This window comes from Frankliniella occidentalis, unplaced genomic scaffold (genome assembly GCF_000697945.3).
Source record: "Frankliniella occidentalis isolate FOCC.00 unplaced genomic scaffold, Focc_3.1 Scaffold56, whole genome shotgun sequence".
In the NCBI taxonomy this organism is placed as follows: Eukaryota; Metazoa; Arthropoda; class Insecta; order Thysanoptera; family Thripidae; genus Frankliniella; species Frankliniella occidentalis.
In genome coordinates, this window is record NW_026267186.1 from 219813 (window position 1) to 240895 (window position 21083).

Here is a 21083-nt window from a genome sequence, read left to right on the forward strand (position 1 = left end):
AACCATACGAACCCCAACAAAGTTTTGCCATCTTTTGATATGTTGTTCCCAGCACTTCAAAACGCAACAAAGGGTAGGCTATATGTTGTGGGAACAAAAACAAATATTTCTTCCCCTTTTATTTTATTTTGTATTTAGCAGTCAGCGACAGCGTAGAATTGGTCGTTCCCTGAAGGGTAGGCAATCAGTACACATACTATCCCTTAGGTTTGGAGGGGGACCCCGGGCCCCATTGTGTTAGATTAGATAATCGGGGATTATGAGCAGAGTAGGTCCTTGCCTTCTGCTTCTACCCTGAAGGCTTCGGATTTCATATTACTCGAAAAAGTGTGTTCTATAGTCGGGTCGGATTAAGCTGACTCTGGCCGCCAGCATTGTGGCCACAAATAGGCAGGGAAGTGTTGGCTAGAGAGCGCCTGGAGGGTAGGCAATCCACGTGCGAGTCGTCTGTGCGGCCCCTTTCGGTAAGGCATGGGTAAGGGGCGAAACCTACCCCAAGGTTTGTGTTGGAAGATATCACAATTTAAAACTTCAAATCTGCATTTCTTTTATTTCAAATAAAATATAGACATAGAGAGGAAATAAACCAATCCTTCTGAGTGGACAGACAACAATATGCTTTAAGGACAAAACACCTTCCAGATTCTTCACACACAAAATTGTTCAGGGTTCCAACACACTCCGTTCACCATTGTACGAAATCCCAAACAATTTTGTACAAATTATGACCAATTTATTGTGCAAATGTTTAAATGGCTATTTCATGAATTTTGTGGTTCAACAACATCTAGCATCACTGTAAAATTCCAGCATAAAAATAATGAAAGATTGATAACAAACAGATCAGCTGTATGGCAATGTATGTTAACAGCTGCAACTTACATTACTAATCAAAACAAATCCCAAAAAAGTAAAATAATAATATGAACACTGTTAAAAATGTCCCCTAGACTATTCGAAACCAAAATCAATGACTCACAATATGATAAATCCTACAATAAAGCAGTCATGATTAAGCTTGCGAACTTTTAGTGTCTAAGATTGAAAATTGATCAAAACACACTTGCAACACAAAAATTACATTTATTTTTCTTAAGAAAGGGCGATGGATAGGTAAAAAATATATGCGAAAAGAAAACACAATATTAATAAAATATGCAAACAAGAAAGCACACACCAAAATTATAGCAGGGAGAATGTCAAGCTCATAGACTCAGAAGAATTGCCCAGATTGCAAATTTTAAAATAAGAAGTCAGGGAAAACACATCAGAAAATTCATATGAGAAAGAGGATTCACTGCAACCAAAATATGTGGTGGTTACAAAACACAGGTGCGAATGAATTTATAAGGGGAGTGTCCAGAATGTAGTGCTAAGCTATTCATATTATTTTTGTCTTACCTGTGTTCCCACAATGTTTATGAAAGAATTGAAATAGTTCTGAAAGTAGAAGAAATACACAAACATAAATACCTATTATGCCTTTAGGTTGACAGAAGCAAGGGTTCAGAGTGATGATAGATGATAGCATGAAAGAGGGTGGATTTAATCCTGTGAAGCTAAAGCGAGCTCACGCCAAAGTTATAATATACCTAGCTTGATCAGCTTTTGAAAGAGAGCTAGGCATTAAACTACCTTTCAGCTTCATAGGATAAATCCAGCTATTGAGGAAAAGCCTCATAGATGCAAACAATGATCCAACAAATACAACACATACAAACACTCTCACTCACCCTCTCTCTCACGGACACACACACACACAAAGTGGAGAAAACAAAAGACAACGGAATATTAAATGAAGACAGTACAGTAAACAGTCTGTTGAGTTGCTAAATAAAAACTCAATATTTAAATAGTTTCATTTTATGTACATACAATAATATCTCATATACTAAAATTATTTGATAGGCATATTTGAATATATTTACAATTCACTTAAAAGGCAGATTTAATATAAAATGAGTAATTTTCAGAAATTTTCACAGCAACTAAATTATGATGGGTTAATCAGAATATCTATACTATGCTTTAAGTTTTACAGCCTCAAAAGAACAACAAATGCTGCTGTATATGTCCCACATTGTATATGCTTATGAAAATAGGATAATCATCACTTGTAAAACAGATTGAAATTCACACAGAATTGAGCAAGATGGGAAAGTGGGACTGCAAGGTCAAGCTGTAATACTTCAAAGGACAGGATAAGCACTAGACCACACAAGCTATGTAAAATGTCGATAGTCCCAAAAATACTTTGTGTAAAAATTTAGCTAGCAGACAATAAAACATTATGTCTAGAATATGTTGCAACAGAATAGTTTATTCTGTAGGTTACAGAAAGGGTGCAGAATGGACCCACTATCCCTTAAAGAACTCTTCAGTTCATATTTCATATTTGTAATAAAAGACACCAACTAAACACATGTTCAGCAGCAAACTTGATGTTGAACTTGTAGTTCCGTCAAGGCATATTTTAGGCTGTATCACCATAAGAGTAGTAACGTAGAACCGATAACAGATCCATTGCAGAACGATTTCTTATGCTGTTTGGTCCTTGGTTGCGCCACTAAACTAGAATTTAACGTGAAGTATGTCGACCCAAACATTTTCAAAACGACAGAAGGGAGAAATAACCTGTATAAGCTAGATCTGTTATCTATTATTTCTCTTTAGGTGATACATGTCAAATGCACCAAGCTACCAAATAGACTATGCAAAAATTGATGTATCACTAGAACTAACCACTGATGTACCGTATGCAGCACAATTCTCTAATGATGAGACCCACACTAGCAATAATTCTGAATAAAAAAATGCATCCCCTTTCAAAGCCTAACCCTTACATTATACTCAGACTCTCAATCGTCACACAGTCAAATGTTTAGACATATCCTGACATAAGCCAAGGACTTGCCCCTTCTGCAACAGTTAAAATTATATGAATCATATGGGACATCTCCTGCATGTCAACACCCACCTGACGAGCAGGTCCAAACTATTCTCTTAAAGGTCCACAAATTCTATAATTAGTGGCCCAAACATCCTGCCAACTTTCAACACACAAACCCACACACAAAGAAAGAAAATGTGGCTAGGAGTATTTTTCCTCCACTCCCTTGGATTTTAAAATTCCAAAGCCATTTTAAGAATAAGTTTGTCACACTCGGTAACATATATACAATTCTGGGAAAAAAATATGACCACTTGCATATCTGATCAAATAAGAATTCTCTCTTCTGAAATTGTGGTCCTACTTAGTACAATCAAGCTGATCAATACCATCCTGAAACACTTTTACTTGCAGCCTGTAAGTCATATTCCAACAAACTCCATCAAAACATGACACACTAAGAGAAAACTTTTTTTTTTTTATTTTCCATAGAAATAAGGATCCAGAATCAATCAAAATTTTCAATAACTCCATTGCAGAAAGAATCACCTCCCTTTCAAGTGTTCAGATAAATGACAGGAACTAACAAAAAAATCATGAAGTCTGTAATAAATTTATGAGCCTAACATCATTAAAAATTAAAGTCTTCAAGAGGTTACACAATTATCTACAACAGGACTGGAAAAAATCTCGCAGCCATTTTTTCAACCTTTTCCAATAGGGAAAGAGGAACTACCTTAAAATGTTACAAAAATTTAGTAGTGATCTGATGCCATCATACCTTTACGCATTCAAAAGTATACTGCTTACTTAACAAATAAATAAGTAAACTTCCTTAAAGTTGTAAAATCACAGATACAAACAGTTTTAAGAAGATCATTAGTGCTATAATTATAATTTATCTAAATTAAATTGTCAGAAAAACAAACAACAACTAGTGTGTCATGAGTCACATAACAACTAACATACATATTCATTAACAATGGCACAAACGAGTGCCAGTAAAAAAAAATTCAAATCTATAAGCATCTATCAGAGATCAGTCCATGTCGTTACAATCAAATCTTCTTAATGCATCACTCTCCAAAAAAAACAAAAAAAACTCAAAAGGACCATCATCAATTACCCTATAGGAATAATTGAAGAGAACAGAGCTTTAGTATTTCAGACACAAAATGGACAATGCAAAGCAAGTTTTAAGATATGAAAAGATCCAGAATTTCCCTTCAACTTTATGTAAGAGAAAGAAAATGTTCATTTGAAGTAAATTTAACGAATGTTCATGTCAATCTATAAAAAACTGTCCCACCAAAAGAGCCCAGGTACAAAAACAAAAGTTGAAGTGAAAAGTGAGAATGAAATTCCCACGTACTTTGAGATCCTTGGGACAAATAAATGTGGGTAATTTTCAACAACTAGAATTATTTACCATCAAACACTATATGTACTATCATATTAGCATCAATTGGAGTAGATTAGATTAATGAATATTCTTACTAAGTAATAACCATTTACAACAAAGCCATATATACATAAAAGTTTAATACACAACCATATTGCACACCTGCCACTGGCAAAAATGTCAACATTTTAATAATTTCACTAGAAAGAAAACAGTCATTAACAAGACATCAGATCATTTTGTCTAACAAACGTAGGGACAATATGTTGATGTGATAAATTACTTTTTAAATGAAGTACACTATGCTGTATGAAATTAGAAGGGTGAATAATGAAAATTATACATTGCAAGGATGGAAGACAAGAGATAAAATAATTTAATAAGAAATTGGTACCATTGGGCACTACTGTGCACATAAATAAAAATAAAATAAAATGACAAGGATACTTTGAGATCAGAAGCAAATATGAGCCCATAAGAGGCATGACAACCCAATGCAAAAACAATCATGTATAAACATCAACATCTGCTTGTAAGTAGAAGAAAACTCAAGATATGTAATGAATATGACAAGGAGTAAACAACAGTCAGGAAAGAAAGAAACACCCTTTTGGAAACATGAACAGCTACTATCAGGTCATCAGATAGACCATTACAATAAAGTAAAGTGAAGATGCGAGATGAAATTTTAAAAGTAAAATTGCAGAAGTGTTAAAACATACTCATAGTTTGAATCAAACCAGAACACTGTTGTGAATGTGGAAATAAAATGAATGTGTGTGCGTTGCGTTGTGTACCTTTCAAGGTCACATACACACATGTATTAAAGAGAACAAGCTAAGAATAGAATTCAAACTTCAGCTGCCAATGGTTCTTGATCTAAACTGGCGATTGAGTCCACTGCAAGAACTGGCTCTGTGGCCGACCTGGACATTGCAGTGGCCACTTCTGGCCACTGTCATTTAGCCTGCAGACCAGCATTGATCTGGGCCCAAAGGTCCTTCTTGCATGACTTAGACCTTGAAAAAGAAAACATTTGGGTATTGTCAAAGCTGTTAACACATTAGATAGACCAAACTGATTGGAATGCAACTGTACAGACCTCTTGATAGACTGAAGCCATTCTTTAAATTGTTGTGTTCCCTCTGGAGTGATTTGGAATGCTGCTCGAGCTGAGCAGACAATATTCACAAAATCCTCATAGTCTGCTGAAGTCAAGTGGTACAGCTTCTGATGTAAACACTGGATGTACCTAACGAAAACCGAAACAAATCATTAAATTTCAGTAAAACACATATAATACTGAGAGTTACACCAAACTTGAAGACTTACATTTGCTGGCACTTCTGCACCAAAGGCGTAAGAGCAGAACGCAGATGCTGCATTGCCATGCTTGGATTTAACCGAGCTAAGAACTGAGCTGCTTCCAAAGCAACATCATGCAGTACAAATGGAGACACAATACTGCTCACAGCGCAAACACAGAACTGGTGCAGATATTGGTTACCTACACAACACATTAAAATTTTTACACTTTTCTAAAAAACAAAAAAACAAAAAAACAAAAAAAACTAGTAAAAAAAATGACATATATTGAGTAAACTAACCAAGTTTTTTAGACACTCGCAGAAGCCATTTCACATCTTCCCCATACGGTGGGTTCCTGGCATATTTGGCCTGAGGACGATCATCATGAACTCTTCGGGCCAGAGTCTCCAGAGCCAGCATGCCAACTCGATATGCAGCAAGAAGATAGCGCAATTGTGTAGCTGTATAACCCTGCTGATGCCGATGAACCTAGAGGATAAAAGAGAAAGAAGAAAAAAACAAGAGGGTAAGATAGCACATAGGCAGCACATACTCCAATAATCACATCTAAAGCATTTGGCCAAGCAAGTTTGAATAGAAAACTAATACAGTTAAAATGCTATGGTTCATAACACAGAATCTGAATTTATCTTTGAGCTAGTGCTACATAGTGATAGATAGATCAGCTCAATTTTAGAATTTTTCACAAGTAGATGACATTTTTATTATTTTTGGTTCCTCTGAATCATTCATTACTAGATTGAGTAATGCAAAAACATTAGAATATACTAAAACTTGTAAAATTAAAAAGTTATGCACTTCATTCAACATGAGTTCAAAAGTTTTTAATACATACATAACATAACAACTTCAACATCATATGACCCCAGTTTGGTAAGAGAAAGCTATAACAGTTTAGTCAGCTACAATTGAGGGTTCATGCAAAGGTGAACAGGTTTCTAACACTTGGATATGAACAAGTATTGTGGCCTGCAATAGTCCAAAGATGGTAAGCTAAACTTTTCTGGCCTAATGAACTGTAGACATATATAAATGTAGTTTCATGATGTAGATCCAATTTGCTAGCGGGAAAATTCCTTTTGATATAAAAAATATTCTTAAAGTTAATGTTTTGATGATTTTGAGCCCAAAAAAGGGGGAGGGCGTTACGACATTCATTTAAGCTTGACCATGGCAACTGGAAAGAGCTGCAGGAAATAAAAATTAAAGCAAACAAAAGGACATTTGACACACACATATTCAGCCACCTTCTCCTCATATATAAGTGTGGATGCACAGCATATTCCACTAAATCTTGAGAGAGAAAAACTGCAAGCATTAACAAAAATTGCCGATGAAAATAGTGCGACTCCTACACACAAAAACACAGCAACGTGCAAGAGCCATGGAAAGGAAGGGGAAAAAGAGAGTACATCCAAAATCCCAAATTGGTTGATAAGGGGAAGTAGGCTCCAATAATGCGATTTCCCACCCCCCGCCCCCACTCTAGAGTTTTGATTAGCTTCACTGCTCTTCTATCAAGAAACTCTGATAAAACTTAAGCAACTCAGAACTTTGCATGAAGTCTAGGGAGATAAAGTTCACAGAGGAACATAATTACTTTTTATTCGGCCTATTTCCCCTTGTCGGTTGACAAACAAGCATAATTGAAGGAACGGAAAGCAGGCAAGCAAAAACAGGATCTGAGGTGGCGGCTGGCGGGCCGGGCCACAGGCAGCTGACTGCTGACAACTGACTGACTGCTGACACGCACCTGACACTGCTGAGGGACGAGTGCCAGCGGGTTTACCGGAGGTACGTTCGGCAGCAGCGCCTGTGCCGGCGAGTTGACCGGGTTCAACGGGACCGCCACGACAAACGGGCCTTTCGAGTGAACCACCTGAATCATGGGCTCCCCGCGCAGCGCGAGCCTCCGCACCTCGGGGATGTCTGACTTTGCCAACTCGCTGGGCTCCACGACCGAGATCTGAGGCGGGTTGGGCGGAATGTGCGCAAGGGCCTCGCAGGGGAACTCGCGGCCCTCGAGCGCGAGCGAGGCGGCATCCGCGAGCGCCGGCAGCAGGTAGAGCTGTCGCTCGCGCGGGTGCACCACGTCGAACAGACGGGCCAACTGCTGGGCGCCCCGCGGGCCCCGAGCCTCACCGCCCTCGTCCTCGGCCGCCCCCGCCATGGGCAGAGCCATGGGCTGGGCCCCGTCCTGGTCTGGCTGAGCCGACTGTGCGAACCACAATCACCATAACAGTGTTAGTGGCAAGCAGCAACAACCATTAGCACCATACAGGCAGGGGGTGGCACGGAAAACATGTCTTTTGTATAAAGAATATCCCCTCCCTTCTAAAGCAGGCTGTTTATGCTTAAGGTTGGCTCCGTTTCAACAACCACATCAGACCTCAAAGTTCTTTCGAGAGCTGTTGTCAACATTCAAGAAGAAAGCTTTTCCACTGGAAAGCCAACAGGCATGCTTGTCCCAAGCATATTTTAGCACGGACACAACTCCACATGCAGAGAACTTTGATTTCAAAATGCTTATATTCTTAACGATGGAGCACATTGCGTGAAGCTAGTGGACAAGTCTGGGTACTAAGAACTGTCTCACGCACGCCATATTGAGTCTATGACAAAACTGTTGAGTTCCAAGGTATTTTCATTCACAAAGACATGTCTGGCTGAACCCACACATCAAAACGAAAACTAAACCAATGTCTTCAGAAATTTTTGACCAGTATAGGAACTGTAAGAGTACAACACATGGGTACTGACAGATAGTGAAACAGTAAAACCACACCATGAAGTCGTGCATCAAAAAACACAGGTTACTATCACCAAAAGAAATTTACAAGGAAGCCCCATCACCTTCCAGCCTTCTATAATAACAGTTCCAGTATGTTGTATACCAGAGAGCGGAGATAAAAATATCAAGTTCAGTCTTACTTGTGGTTGCTGAGGAACAGGAATTTGCAGTTCTGGATGCATTCCTTGAGGAATTCCTTGTTGCATCCCCTGAGGCATTCCTTGAGGCATTCCTTGCTGCATGTTCTGAGACACAGTTTGAGGGACATTTTGGGGCATTCCCTGGGGCATGCCTTGTTGCAATCCTTGAACTGACTGTAATGTCTGGAATGCAGACAAAGGCATTTGCTGCACGTTTCTCAAAGGTATCTGGAGTTGACGCAAACTTGGTGGAATGTTCATCTACAGAGAATAAACAAAAGTGAAAGATTAAGAAAGTTTTTAAACAATCTTGGTAAAATGATGAATAAAGCCTAAACTTCAATAATAAGAAACAATCACGTCCATACCTGAGGCACCTGTTGTTGAGATGAGGCTTGTCCTCCAATACTCTGAGGTGATCCTGTTCCAGGTGCTCTCAGCTCGAAAACAGTGTGTGTTAGAACGGGCTGTGGACCTCCTTGACGCATGTTCATGTTAGGATAGAACTGCATCCCTTGTTGGGGCAATTGGTTATATGTCGGGTGAGTCCCCGGATGGTTTCCCTGATGGGCATTTGCTACTGAATTGGGTGGGTATTGATATTGGTTGGGGGGCAACCATTGGAAAGCCGGTGGCGGTGGCATACGCGGAGGTACATTGAAAGCATTGGACATGGGATGATGGTTGTTGGGAACAGCAAACCCATAGGGTGCCATGCCGAAAGGCATAGGCATCATAGCCATATTCTGAGGCGGGCCACCCTGCATGCCACCCTGCATCATGCCATTCACTCCAACGCCACCCATGTTTGGGACAGAGCCAGCAGCTGCAGGGCCTGGGTCTAGCACCATCATACTGTTTGCTTCCATGGCAAAGACGGGTTCAGGAATATCAAATTCGATAGGCAGTTCACTTCCTGAAGAATACTGAAATGGAGAGTAGAAAAACAAAGATGATACAATTGAACATACTGAAAGAACAGTTTTCTCAGGTGGTTTTGGTGAATAATTACCTTCATGAAGAGTTCATACCAGTATCTTGCTACCTGGAAAAGGACCTCTGGATATACCCCACCTCCCTTAGCAGCAGTCTCAACTGTGAGACAAGATTGTTCTAGCATTTGATCACTTTGCTCCTTACACTGCAACAAATATGACAAAATTAGGAAACCACCTCTACAATTTTGGAAAAAATAAGAGAATAAAAAACATTTTTTAAAAAAAATTACCTGTAAAATTGCTCTAGTTATTTCATTGGGATTAAGCGCATGAGAATGAGGCAAGCATGATAATGCTAACTCAGCGGCAGCTGAGACCATGTTAGGGTCACAGCCTCTAGACGCTCTGTCTGCGATGCTTGCAGCTTCTGGCGGAGTCAGGTGACCTTCCCATGTGTCTATCAGGAAAGATATTGCTGGCGCACCAATTTCCATTGCTTGACCTTTAAATAGAAAAGATGGTGTGAAAAAAGTTCAAAAGATAAAGCCACTGTAAAGGAATAACTTTCTTCAAAAAAGTATCACCTGTGATCCATGACACATGTGAGGAATATGTTCTACTCAGCCAATTTGGAGATACACAGTTATGTAAACCAAGTGCATACAATCCAATTTGGAACGCACACATATGCAAAGCTCGGTGGGGACCATGGTGGTTGCCCGTGCTAGTGGTAGCTTGAGTGAAAAGCGATGTACTGCTGTTGCCACCAGCTTTCACAAGTACCGTCTTTGCCAATTCAAACATGAAATGGGCTCCTGATTCTGAGGGTTGATTTGGTAAAGATGGATATGTTCTTTTATTCTTGTACCTAATAGAGAAACACAATAAAAATATATTTAAAAAAATGACTTTTGTATAAAATACAAACAAAATAAAGACTGCAATAATAATAATAAAATCTTGGTCTCACCGTGTAGTTTCTTTTGACCTAGACGTTGAGGCAGTGTTTGGTGTTATGTTGGGTGTTGAGACAGCCACAGTAGGCCCACTAGGACCTGGTGCGGCATGAGGGCTATTCAATGACAATGAGGCAAGACTCTGATCCAGCTCAGCACTAGGTGTACTGTGAGGTCGGCTCCCGCCTGTTGCAGATCCAACAGCTAAGGATAAAGCAAAACAGAAAATCAAAAAGTTATGACAGAGCAAAGCTTTCTCATTTTTTAAACAAAACCATTCCAACCATATCCTTAAAGTTTAAAATAAGGGAGGTTTCCCCAGAGTGCAATACAACAACGATTCATACCAATGGGTATTTCAGGAAAAGCTCCTGCTTCAGCTGCTTGTGTTGAAACAGCTGCAGTAGCTGCCGATGCCACTGTCGCAGAAGGCGTAGAAGCAGAAGACACAGCTGTTGATGTAGTAACTCCAGAAAGATTTGAGGATGCTGCTACAACTGCGTCTCTCTGTCTTACATCATCCCTTCTTGAACGATTCTACAAAACACAGAACAAGAAAATGAAATACAAATTTGTAGTAAAAGTAAAGGAACTAAGATCTCATTGCTTACCAGACTTCTTGTTGGTGGATTAGCAGTGTAGTAACAGGGAAGCAATGGGGTCTTAAGAAGTTGGTGAACATCTCTATCAAGAAGTTTGTCCATTATTCTTGCAACCTTTTCAGGGTCATCTTTGTAATGATAAAGTAAAGCAATCGCAAGATCCCCACTGTAATGAAACAACAAAAATTCCCATGTATTGCAGAAAGTTTCAAAAAAATTAAAATTAATAAACAACAAAAACTGATCAAAACATTGTGCAGTACTTAATATTAACTTACCGCTGTCTTCGAGTGCCCTCACAGAGCAAAGGATGGTCTGCCTCTGACACGTTTGCTTTTAAGCCCATTGCAGCAACTGCAGCCTCAAAGCCAAGAGGTTCATCTGATGTCCACCGCAAAGATGAATTTGACATAACTTGTCCTTTGAAATCTCGGACTGCACAACCTGAACGGAGAAGAATTATCATGGTTGGGGAACATGTAATAAATAGATTTCTCAAACCTTTACAGGCAATACTTACCATTGTTACTGTTAGGAGAGACGAGGACTTCAAAGATAAATGAGGCCAGCATAGTTGGTAGGAGAGCTTCCCCTCTGCTTTTTAATGTTCCATCTTTCAGTGTTTGTGCATGCTCCCGTACAATAGAAATTTCTGCATTACCCAATGGAATCTTTTTCAAAAGCCCAACAAGTTCAATTTCTTGGTTGGTCAGCTTTACCTGGAGTGACAAACATTAAGTTCATACAATTTTTGGAATGGTTGCGAGGAATTAAACTGACATACAAGTGGTAGCACAATAGGTTTACCTCAAGTGGTTTAGTACTTGCAGGGGGTCTGGCCATCAGCAGTCCATAAAGACCTACTCGAAAAGCTAGGTGAAAATAATCACGATTTTCTGCCAGGACTTGGCACAAAAATGCGCACTTGGATAGGGTGGCAGTAGCTAAACAGCTAACATTATGAGAAGCTGGATTAACCTGCTATAACAAAGATATGTAAAGGAGAGTGCAAAGGGAAGATAGACACTAAAAACGGCAGAAAAGCAAAGTTATCACCTTCTTCCTCTTTCCCCGGCTAATCAATGGTGGAACATCTATCATTAGCTCTGGGGGGTTGGCAAGCAGTTCTTCTGCAAGTTGCACAGCAAGTGTGCAAGCATCCTTACTGTGGCCATGAGCATGAAGACCCTCAGCCCTAAACAAAGATAACATTTAAAAAAAATGCAAGTTCATTGAAAAATCCGATTACTTGGACACAACTAATATACCTTGCAAACAGAGTCTCCCATGGGTCAGTTTCTTTCTTGACATTGTCCAATAATTTATCAATAGTTGGTGATAACCGATTTTTATCATCTTTCTTATCACCATCGGTTTCACGACTCACATTCTTATCAGGTTCATTGACAGCTTTGGTGTCATAATAATACACAGTGTAATCATCGCCTGAATAATGGTAAGAATCTGATGTTGAAGAAACAGAGTCGTCTTTTGATGGGCGCCTCTCTGGATCGGTATCTTCTGGACTTGCAACAGCAGGACCACAAGCACCCTCTTCCTCACCCGCCCCTGAATAATCGTTAGGATTGCTAGGCTCAGCTGCCTCATCCGTCTCGGCAGCCTCAACCCGAGGCTCTTGGCCACCTTTGGAATGATCAGAGGGTGCATCTAGCGAGGTACATTTCAAGGGCTCTCTCTGTTGATCTGTTGTTGAAGAACATGCTACATCAAACAGCCCAACATCCTCATCGTCAGTGCTGTTTGATGTCCGTTTTGTTTCCTTCGGGTAATTTCCAGATCTTGAGGCTGACAAGAATGCATTTTCAACTTCATCAAACCCAAAGCAATTAATATTTTCGATATCAAGTTCTTTGGCCTCTTTTTGCCAATTGGCGTCTTCAGTGCAGGCGGGGTACTCTTTGGGGCGAGCTCCACCTCTAGCGTGATTTCGGTCACCACTGTTACTTGAGCTACTGCTGTTATTGCCACTACTGGATGAAGAGTTACTTCCTCTCCCTGTGTTCAGAACCATTGGCAAGTTGATAGGCATTGGTAAAAGCTCACCTTCTGCATCATTTTCACAGAATCCCTCACTGCTGACACTGCTTCTGTTGCCATTAGCACGCACCAAGGTATTTGCAAAGCCCATACCAAACGAGCACCTATCAATTCAACAGTTGGATTAACTCTCTAATAAGAAAAGCAAAAAAGGATTTTAAAAGAATGGACCATCTAGATACTTACTTTCCCATAAAAGATGGGAATTCATTGTAAGGCAGTGGTCTTGGAGCCCTTTGTTGAGTGTTATTGTGCTGAAGGTGGGGATTGTGGTGATGAAAGTGATGAGGATGGTGTGTATTGGGTAGTTGACAATTTAGCACTGCTTGTGAAGAGTTTACCTACAATTCAATTGAAGTAGTTGTAGAAACAATTTATAATAGGAAACATCTTATGTCTTCACAATTTATCAAAGTTTCATCTGATGGATCTTACCTGATTCACAACATTATCGGATCTGCTTGCATCTCCAGCATGGCGGAAACATGTGAAAGGGCAGTGATACAGTTCACTCACTCCATGCTGGTATGTAATGCCAGTTATTGGGTAGTCCTCCCAGTCTAGATAACAGGCTTCGTAGGCTGGTCTGAACCCTGGGAACACTTCCAAGTCAGAACGGAAACCATTCATCTTCGAATTGGAAATGGTTGACGGTGGTGTTCCATTGTTCTGGTTGCCATTAAATTGTACTCCACTAGAGAAAGAGGAGGGCATCCCACGAGCTTTTGTTACCTATTGAGATACAAATAACACACAACAGCGTTAATAATCAGGCAGAGTAATCAGAATAATGAATCAAAGAAGAACTCGAGCTTACGTACTTTATTAACAATGTTAATATGCCAATCATGGAACTGAGATTTGAGCAACTCTCTTTCATCAGGACCAAGCCCTGGGTTCAAAGCAGCCAATCGCCATAAGATAACTATTTCATCACATAATGATGAACATGCATGCTGACTTGCTTGGCTATTGCTGTTGACACTGCCATGTTTTCCTCCACCATGTCCAGAAGTACCATTGTGCAAGGCAACTTTAGTATTAAACCACCAAAGAAGAATCTAAGAAAAACATTTAACATCAGTGTTCAATTTCTATTTCTAGGACTAACTACCAGTAATTCTGGGGTAGCTGGATATTGTGTTTTTTCTGACCTGTTCACATGCTAGGACTTCTTCAGTAATAATTTCCAGCAATGGAATAGCATTACGATCATTACGTTTAAACATTTCTCTGACAATGGACAATAAATTCCACATCCCCTCCGGTTCTCTTCCCCTGAGAGGTCTTAGCAGGGAACTCCATTCTGCTGCAGCAGGAGGTGCAGTGGTGCTCAAGTAGTTCACATCACTGTAAAGAAAGAAAAGTTCAGGTCACTGTCATTGTAAATCCAGCAATCGAAAAAAATAAATATACATAGATAATCTAACTTCTAGAATTAAACAAGATATCATCTCACCTGAATACTATAGGAGCAGGCACACAAAATTTGATAAGAATTTTCTTAATGTTGTCATGAAGTGTTTTCTCGTCCAGATACCATGAGGTTTGATCAGAAACTGAGGCACCAGCAGTGGGATCAGGAGCCCCACAAACCTACAAAAAATGTTTAAAAACAAAAATGAAAAACAAAACAAAACAAAGAGAAACACACATAGTAATACTAAAGCAATACTTCATAATACTTCATAATACTAATGTGAACAGAAAAAAACAACTTACAGAGTTGATGGCAGTTTGTTGAGTAGATAGCAATTGATCAAGAAGACGTTGAGCAGTTGGGAGTATTTGCTGAGGAAGTTCACTTATTAGATATTGAGCAAATTTCTGTAACTGATCCCTGTGCAGTCGAGATAGAGATTCGCTGACAGGGGCACGTAGACACACTTGATTGGACTGTTAAATAAAATTCACAATTAACACACAAGTATAATAAATATATACATAAAATCAAAGTTGAAACAATACCAAATTTACAGTGAAGAAACTTAATTCTTACCAAGTGAATACGATACAGACAAACTGCTACAACGTGAGAGCACCAATATGCTGTTGATGTGCACGTGCAGTTACATGATGTAATTCTTCTTCTGTCAAACGTTACAGCTACATTGTAGGTTGCATCAAGAGGATTAACATTTGACGGTGGATATACACTTGCACTTAAGTGGAAACCTGTCAAGCATATAACCAGCTTTAGTTAAAACAATTTTCTAAGGGAAGTAAAAATGCAGTTACCCTTAAAAATGAACTATTTATACTCACCTATCTGTAGGGGATCTTTAATAGCACGTTTCTGGTATAGCTGATCACCTCTCTGAAATTCATCAGCACTTCCATTCGCCAGACAGGAGTACAGTCTAATGTCTTCTTCATTGTCTGGAAAGCTCCAATACGCAATTCGTAACTGGAGCTGTTCGGGAACTGGAGGGTATACATGTTCAACCAGTTCAAATGGTATGTGTGACGCCACAGTCCTAGCGCACAGCTCCGTCAAGGAAGGGACTCCATCTGTAAACAAAATAAACACCTCTTAGAGAATTATGGAAAAAACAATTACACCCACATAACAAGCAGTCTACAAAAATAAACATGAATTCTTGCCGACTGAGACTGTCAGCATAATTTTGAAGAAGTAGACTCATAAATATCACTGGTTTACGAAGGACCTGTGGTTCTCTGCTCAACAGAGGCCATGAGTCCTATTTGTGCCTAGCTGTCAAACACACGCCCCGCCCCCGGCGCACCCCTCGCCCCTACTACCGCAGACACACTGCACTTTTTACCCGTCCAGGGCGGCTTAGGGTTCCTCTTCTGCAAGAACTCCACATCGAAACTGTACTGCACAAATGGTGGAAAACGGTCCACCATTTTCAGTTGGAGTTGGAGATCATCGCCTGCTCACTCTAGGGGTGGTGGGCCCGAGGGGGGCGGGCCGGGTGCAACGGGGCCCCGTGCGCCCCCAGCTCGCCCCCGATCGGGCGAGGGGTGAAGGGGCACGGGGGAGGGGGCGGGGTCCTCGCCAGGGACAATGGGGGGTGTGCACCACCACACGACTCACCGTCGTAGAACTTCTTGGCGTTGCTGTTGTAGTGGTGGACGGTTGCCTGCGGCGGCGTCGGCTTCTTCCAGCCCCTCCAGTTGTTGCAGAGCGACTCGGGCTCGCTGCTCCAGCTGCACAACGAGTCCTCCTCAAAGCGGTCAGAGTCGTAGAACGACATGTCCCCCTCCTCCCCCCATTCCAGCATAGGGGCCTCATCCTGGGCCTGGGCCGGGGGCGCGGCGGGGGCGGCGGCGGCGCCCTCCCTGTTGGCGGCCAGGTTGCGGCGCGAGTAGGCCACAGAGGCCCTGAAGAACTCTCGTTGGAAGATGTCGACGAAACGGGTCCTGCCTGGGCCCCGCGACCTGTCAGCTCGACCCTCAGCTGCTGCAGCGCCTGGGCGCTCGCGCGGCGCGGCGCGGGCCTGGGGGGCCGCGATCTTGCTGAATTTCCTAGACACTCATCGCGGTGGAAAGGCAAGGGCCAGTCGAGGCCGCGGCCAGTCCAGGACACACGGCGAAACGATGTCCTTCGGGAGGGGCGCGCACGGGGAGCCGTCACAACGTTCCACCACACTCAGACAATAACAAACATGGCTGACGAGCTCGACTGACGACGGCCTACTTCGCTCGCGGAAAACAAGAAGAAGGGCAGGAAGAAGAAGGCGACGAGAGAGAGGCGGGCGCGTTCGTGTGTCGCCGTCGCGGAGGTCTCGGCGGTCGGGCCGCCCGACGCCACCCGAGCGCAGCCGAGCGCCGAGCGGCTGCCCTCGTTGGAGCCGAGCAGAGTGGCGCGCTGTTTGAAACGTTGCGCGGAACAGGCAGCCCACCCCGAGCTTCTCCACAACCGCCGGGATCTTAATTTGACAACTGCGGCTGTACTGAATTTCCTATCAATAAATCAGTAAACCAATCGGTCATCCATCGATCAATATTTTTCTTCTACAGCCCACTCTACTCAAACTCAAACCCTTTTAAACGACTGGCACCCGAGTTAGGAAATGTGTGTGTGTGTGTGTGTGTCTTAGAGAGTGAGAGGGAGGGAGGGAGGGAGGAGGGGGGGGAGAGAGAGAGAGAGAGAGCGCGTGCCCGGTGGGGTGTATAGGTGGTTGTCCCGGTCCCGGTGCCCGCGGCATGTTGCCGGCCCGCCGGTGAAAGCTGTCCGCTCGGTCTCATCCGCAGCCCCTGGGCGCGGGCGGGGGCGCGTGCACACATTCGACAGTCTTCTCTCGCCTCGCCCGGCCGCTCGTGACGGCACCCCACCCCGCAGCCACGCGCGGACATATCGCCAGAAATCAGGTACCATTTACATTTATCGAAGTTGAATTAGGGGGTGGGAGGAGGGGGGGGGGGGTTAACGGCCCGTTACGCCCGTTATGGCGGATAACAATCCGCATGGATACATTTCATCATTGCTTCATAGAAAGTGAAACGAGAAAAAGAAGAGCCCCGCAGTATTATGACGTAATTTGTGTTTGCACCGTTGACGCTACAGCATAGCGCGTTGGTCCCAGAAGAGCTCCGCGGCCTCCTCGCCATGTCCCCGCTGACGGCGGTCGCGCTCGCGGTGCTGGTGGCGCTGCTGACGGCGCGCTGGTGGCGGCGCCGCCGCCTCGTCGCCCTCATCGAGCGCATCCCGGGGCCGTTCGCGCTGCCCATCCTCGGCAACACCCTGGAGCAGACGGTGGAGCACGACGAGCTGTTCGGCCGGCTCAACGGCATCACGCAGCTCTTCGGCCGGCAGCACGGCATCTGCCGCACGTGGTTCTGCTCGCAGCCGTACGTGGTGCTGAGCTCGCCCGCCGCCGTCGAGGCCGTGCTCGGCTCCAACCGGCTCACCGACAAGAGCGACGAGTACCTGTACCTGCGGCCGTGGCTCGGCACCGGGCTGCTCACCAGCTCGGGCGCCAAGTGGCACCGCCGGAGAAAGGTGAGCAGCGCCCGCTCGGGAAGTTCACGTTGTTTAGGGTGGGGTTTAGGGGTCGGTATTCCTTCTGCGAGTTTTCAGACGGTATTATAAACATACCCTGCGTGTAAAAAAAACTTATGGGAATTCATAAAGTCAGGTGTCATGAAACAAGGCACCCGTCCACCCATACATGGTTTACACTCACCTTCTTCGACGCACACAACGTTCACGCCCCCTGTTCGGCGTCCATAGGTGCTGACACCCGCCTTCCACTTCCGCATCCTCGACGACTTCATCGACGTGTTCCGGGAGCAGGCGGCCGTGCTGGCCGACAAGATGGAGGCGCTGGCCGGCGACCCCGAGGGCTTCAACGTGTTCCCGCTCGTCACGCTCTGCACGCTGGACATCATCTGCGAGACGGCCATGGGCCGCAAGGTCAACGCGCAGGTAAGTTCAGAATTTTAATCTTTAGAAATTCTCTCCCGGAAAAATTGAAAACTTTTCTAGAAAAAAAATAAAAACTCCAAAAATTTGAAGAGAAACTATTAAACTTATGAAGAAATAATTAAGGACTTTTTTAAATAACTTCAAAAACTTCCTGAAAACACTTTTTTGTAAAACTTAAATCCCTACGCGCAGGTGGACAGCGAGTCGCCCTACGTGCGCGCCGTGTACGACATGGCCGAGATCGTGCTGACGCGCCAGTCCACCGTGTGGTACCAGCCGGACTGGCTGTTCCACCTCACGCCCATGTACCGGCGGCAGCAGCGCTGCCTGGCCGACCTGCACGGCTTCTCCACCAAGGTGATTCGCGAGCGCAAGGCCGAGATCCTGGACGAGGCGCGGCTCAAGGGCCGCCCCGGCCGCGGCGGCGAGGACGACCTCGGCTCCAAGCGCAGGCTCGCCTTCCTCGACCTGCTCATCGAGGCCTCGCAGGTGAGCGTGGTAACCAACCAATCAGGTGTGCACAGATGCTTGAAATCCACAGATAATCATCAAGTATTCACCAGGTATTCACTAGGTATGTACCAGGTATTCACCAGGTATTCACCTGGTAAGCCCTTGGTAGCCATAATTTTTTTTAAATACGTTGTACACATTTTTTTTTTTTTTGAGTTGGCTACCCCTTGAGAGAAACAGCAGAGAAAAACTACGTCATCATTTTTTAAAGGTTGATGTAATTTTTTCTCACGGCGTACTTCTTTTGATCCCGGAATGCAAAGTTGTGATGAGCACTGTGATTTCTTGAGTGAGGCTGAGAGGCATACAGCAACGGGGCACGGGCGGCGGGCGGCGGGTGAGCTCGGTTTAGCTCCAAACCTCAGGTCTCTGTTGCGGCCGTATGACGTAATGAGACCGAGAGAGACGGAAGACAGTCGCCACTCAGAGGGCGTGCCAGTTATAGCGCCTGCGAAGCGCTAGGTAGTCCGACCCGCCAGGCAGGCGCGCGGAGCCGGCGGCCCGCCCTGCGCCCAGCCGCGCGCGTTGGCACGCTCGTCCTCGAGGACGCCCCGGAGTCCCACCCCACGACGCTGACGGCCTCTCTATCTGCCGCCAGGGCGGTGCGGTGCTGTCCGACGACGACATCCGCGAGGAGGTGGACACGTTCATGTTCGAGGGCCACGACACGACGTCGGCGGCCATCTCGTGGTGCCTGTTCCTCATCGGCTGCGACCCGCACGTGCAGCGCCAGGTGCACGCCGAGCTGGACGACATCTTCGCGGACGACCCCGGCCGCGGCGTCACCATGAAGGACCTGGCCGAGATGAAGTACCTCGAGTGCTGCATCAAGGAGGCGCTGCGGCTGTACCCGAGCGTGCCCGCCTTCGCGCGCAGCCTCCGCGAGGACACGCAGATCGGTCCGTACACCGTGCCCGCCGGCACCACGGCCATGCTCGTCATCTACATGCTGCACCGGAACGCCGAGGTGAGTGTCCGCGCACTACATGCGGCACTTCACATGGTAAAAACCATGTCAGTCAGATGTTTTTAGGAAGAGGTGAAAACTTTGAGGAAACTCCCCTAGTTTGAGAAAACTCATGTTGTGCATTTTAAGGAAGTAAAAATGTCATACTCAGTTTTCTGATTGAGGAGCTTGCCTTAAAATCTCTGCAGGATTTCTAAAATTATGGGAATTTATCAAGGTTTTCCACTTTCCTAAAAAAAAAAAAAAAATCAGACACCTGTAGAAGACAGTAGAATTCAGGGTTGGTCGTCATAGAAGCTTTTGGTGCACGCTATATATTGTACAATTAATTACCCCACTTAGACAAAATGCTATCGCGGGGGTACATTTTCCATTTACCAGGCGCGCCTATGTTTCAAACCCTGATCTCTTACCCGCAGGTGTTCCCGGAGCCCGAGGTGTTCGACCCGGACCGCTTCCTCCCCGACAACTGCGTCGGCCGCCACCCGTTCGCCTACGTGCCGTTCAGCGCCGGCCCCCGCAACTGCATCGGCCAGAAGTTCGCGCTCCTGGAGGAGAAGTCCGTCCTGTCGGCGCTCTTCCGGAGGCTGCGCTTCGAGTCTCTGGACCGCAGGGAGGACCTGACGCTGCACGGAGAGCTCATCATCAGGCCCAAGGACGGGCTGCGGGTGCGAGCGCACCGCCGGGCGTAGCCCGCCCTGCCTAGCCCAGCACACCGTCAGTTCTGTCAAACTGATGACTAGACAAAAATATGTCGTTTCGTTTTCGTTCGAAAGTTTGACTGAATCCAAGACCTACAGACAGGGTGTGCGATTGGCCCCATCTTGTTTTCTTATTGTACGGGTTGCCTACTCGCAGTATATCTGAGGCGTCCAGCACGGCTGCATGCAGTACATAATAACAACAAAAAGTACAGGCTACTATAGGGCAGGAGGTGTATGGGACGCCCTATTGACTTGTTTGCATAATGTTTTGAATAGGTTTTATTTCTGGAAGATGTGCTTTTCTTGTACATAAAAACTTTATTAGATTTGTAGCTATTTATGTGGCTGTTTTAAGGGTGGCCTTTGCTTGCTTTCTGCTCCCCCTTACCCCCTAGTTT

At 44.3% G+C, this 21083-nt stretch overlaps 2 protein-coding genes across 4 annotated transcripts; one reads left to right on the forward strand and one right to left on the reverse strand.

The window, feature by feature from the left end:
• Positions 1 to 530: 530 nt before the first annotated feature.
• Positions 531 to 16843, reverse strand: LOC113212199 (zinc finger SWIM domain-containing protein 8 homolog). 3 transcript variants are annotated; one of them, XM_026430811.2, is made up of 27 exons: positions 16168 to 16843; positions 15372 to 15617; positions 15106 to 15281; positions 14829 to 15002; positions 14566 to 14702; positions 14261 to 14456; positions 13928 to 14167; positions 13542 to 13838; positions 13293 to 13447; positions 12317 to 13210; positions 12105 to 12243; positions 11856 to 12029; positions 11569 to 11767; positions 11327 to 11492; positions 11058 to 11214; positions 10794 to 10983; positions 10461 to 10650; positions 10075 to 10358; positions 9781 to 9992; positions 9565 to 9693; positions 8921 to 9478; positions 8553 to 8813; positions 7375 to 7836; positions 5900 to 6089; positions 5625 to 5799; positions 5395 to 5544; positions 531 to 5311 (listed from the first exon to the last, which is right to left on the reverse strand). In XM_026430811.2, the coding sequence occupies exons 1-27, from the start codon at positions 16352 to 16354 to the stop codon at positions 5251 to 5253; spliced, it is 6399 nt and encodes a 2132-aa protein (XP_026286596.1). In that variant the 5' UTR covers positions 16355 to 16843; the 3' UTR covers positions 531 to 5250. The 3 variants fall into 3 exon arrangements, with proteins under 3 accessions (XP_026286596.1, XP_026286597.1, XP_026286598.1); XM_026430812.2 differs by having other exon boundaries at positions 11856 to 12026; positions 16168 to 16842; XM_026430813.2 differs by lacking the exon at positions 7375 to 7836 and having other exon boundaries at positions 16168 to 16839.
• An 808-nt stretch (positions 16844 to 17651) lies between these two features.
• On the forward strand, positions 17652 to 21055 carry LOC113212197 (cytochrome P450 4c3). The gene is made up of 5 exons (XM_026430809.2): positions 17652 to 18075; positions 18307 to 18501; positions 18694 to 18990; positions 19613 to 19981; positions 20401 to 21055. Exons 1-5 carry the CDS (start codon positions 17683 to 17685, stop codon positions 20671 to 20673), a joined length of 1527 nt encoding a protein of 508 aa, XP_026286594.1. The 5' UTR covers positions 17652 to 17682; the 3' UTR covers positions 20674 to 21055.
• Positions 21056 to 21083: the final 28 nt, after the last annotated feature.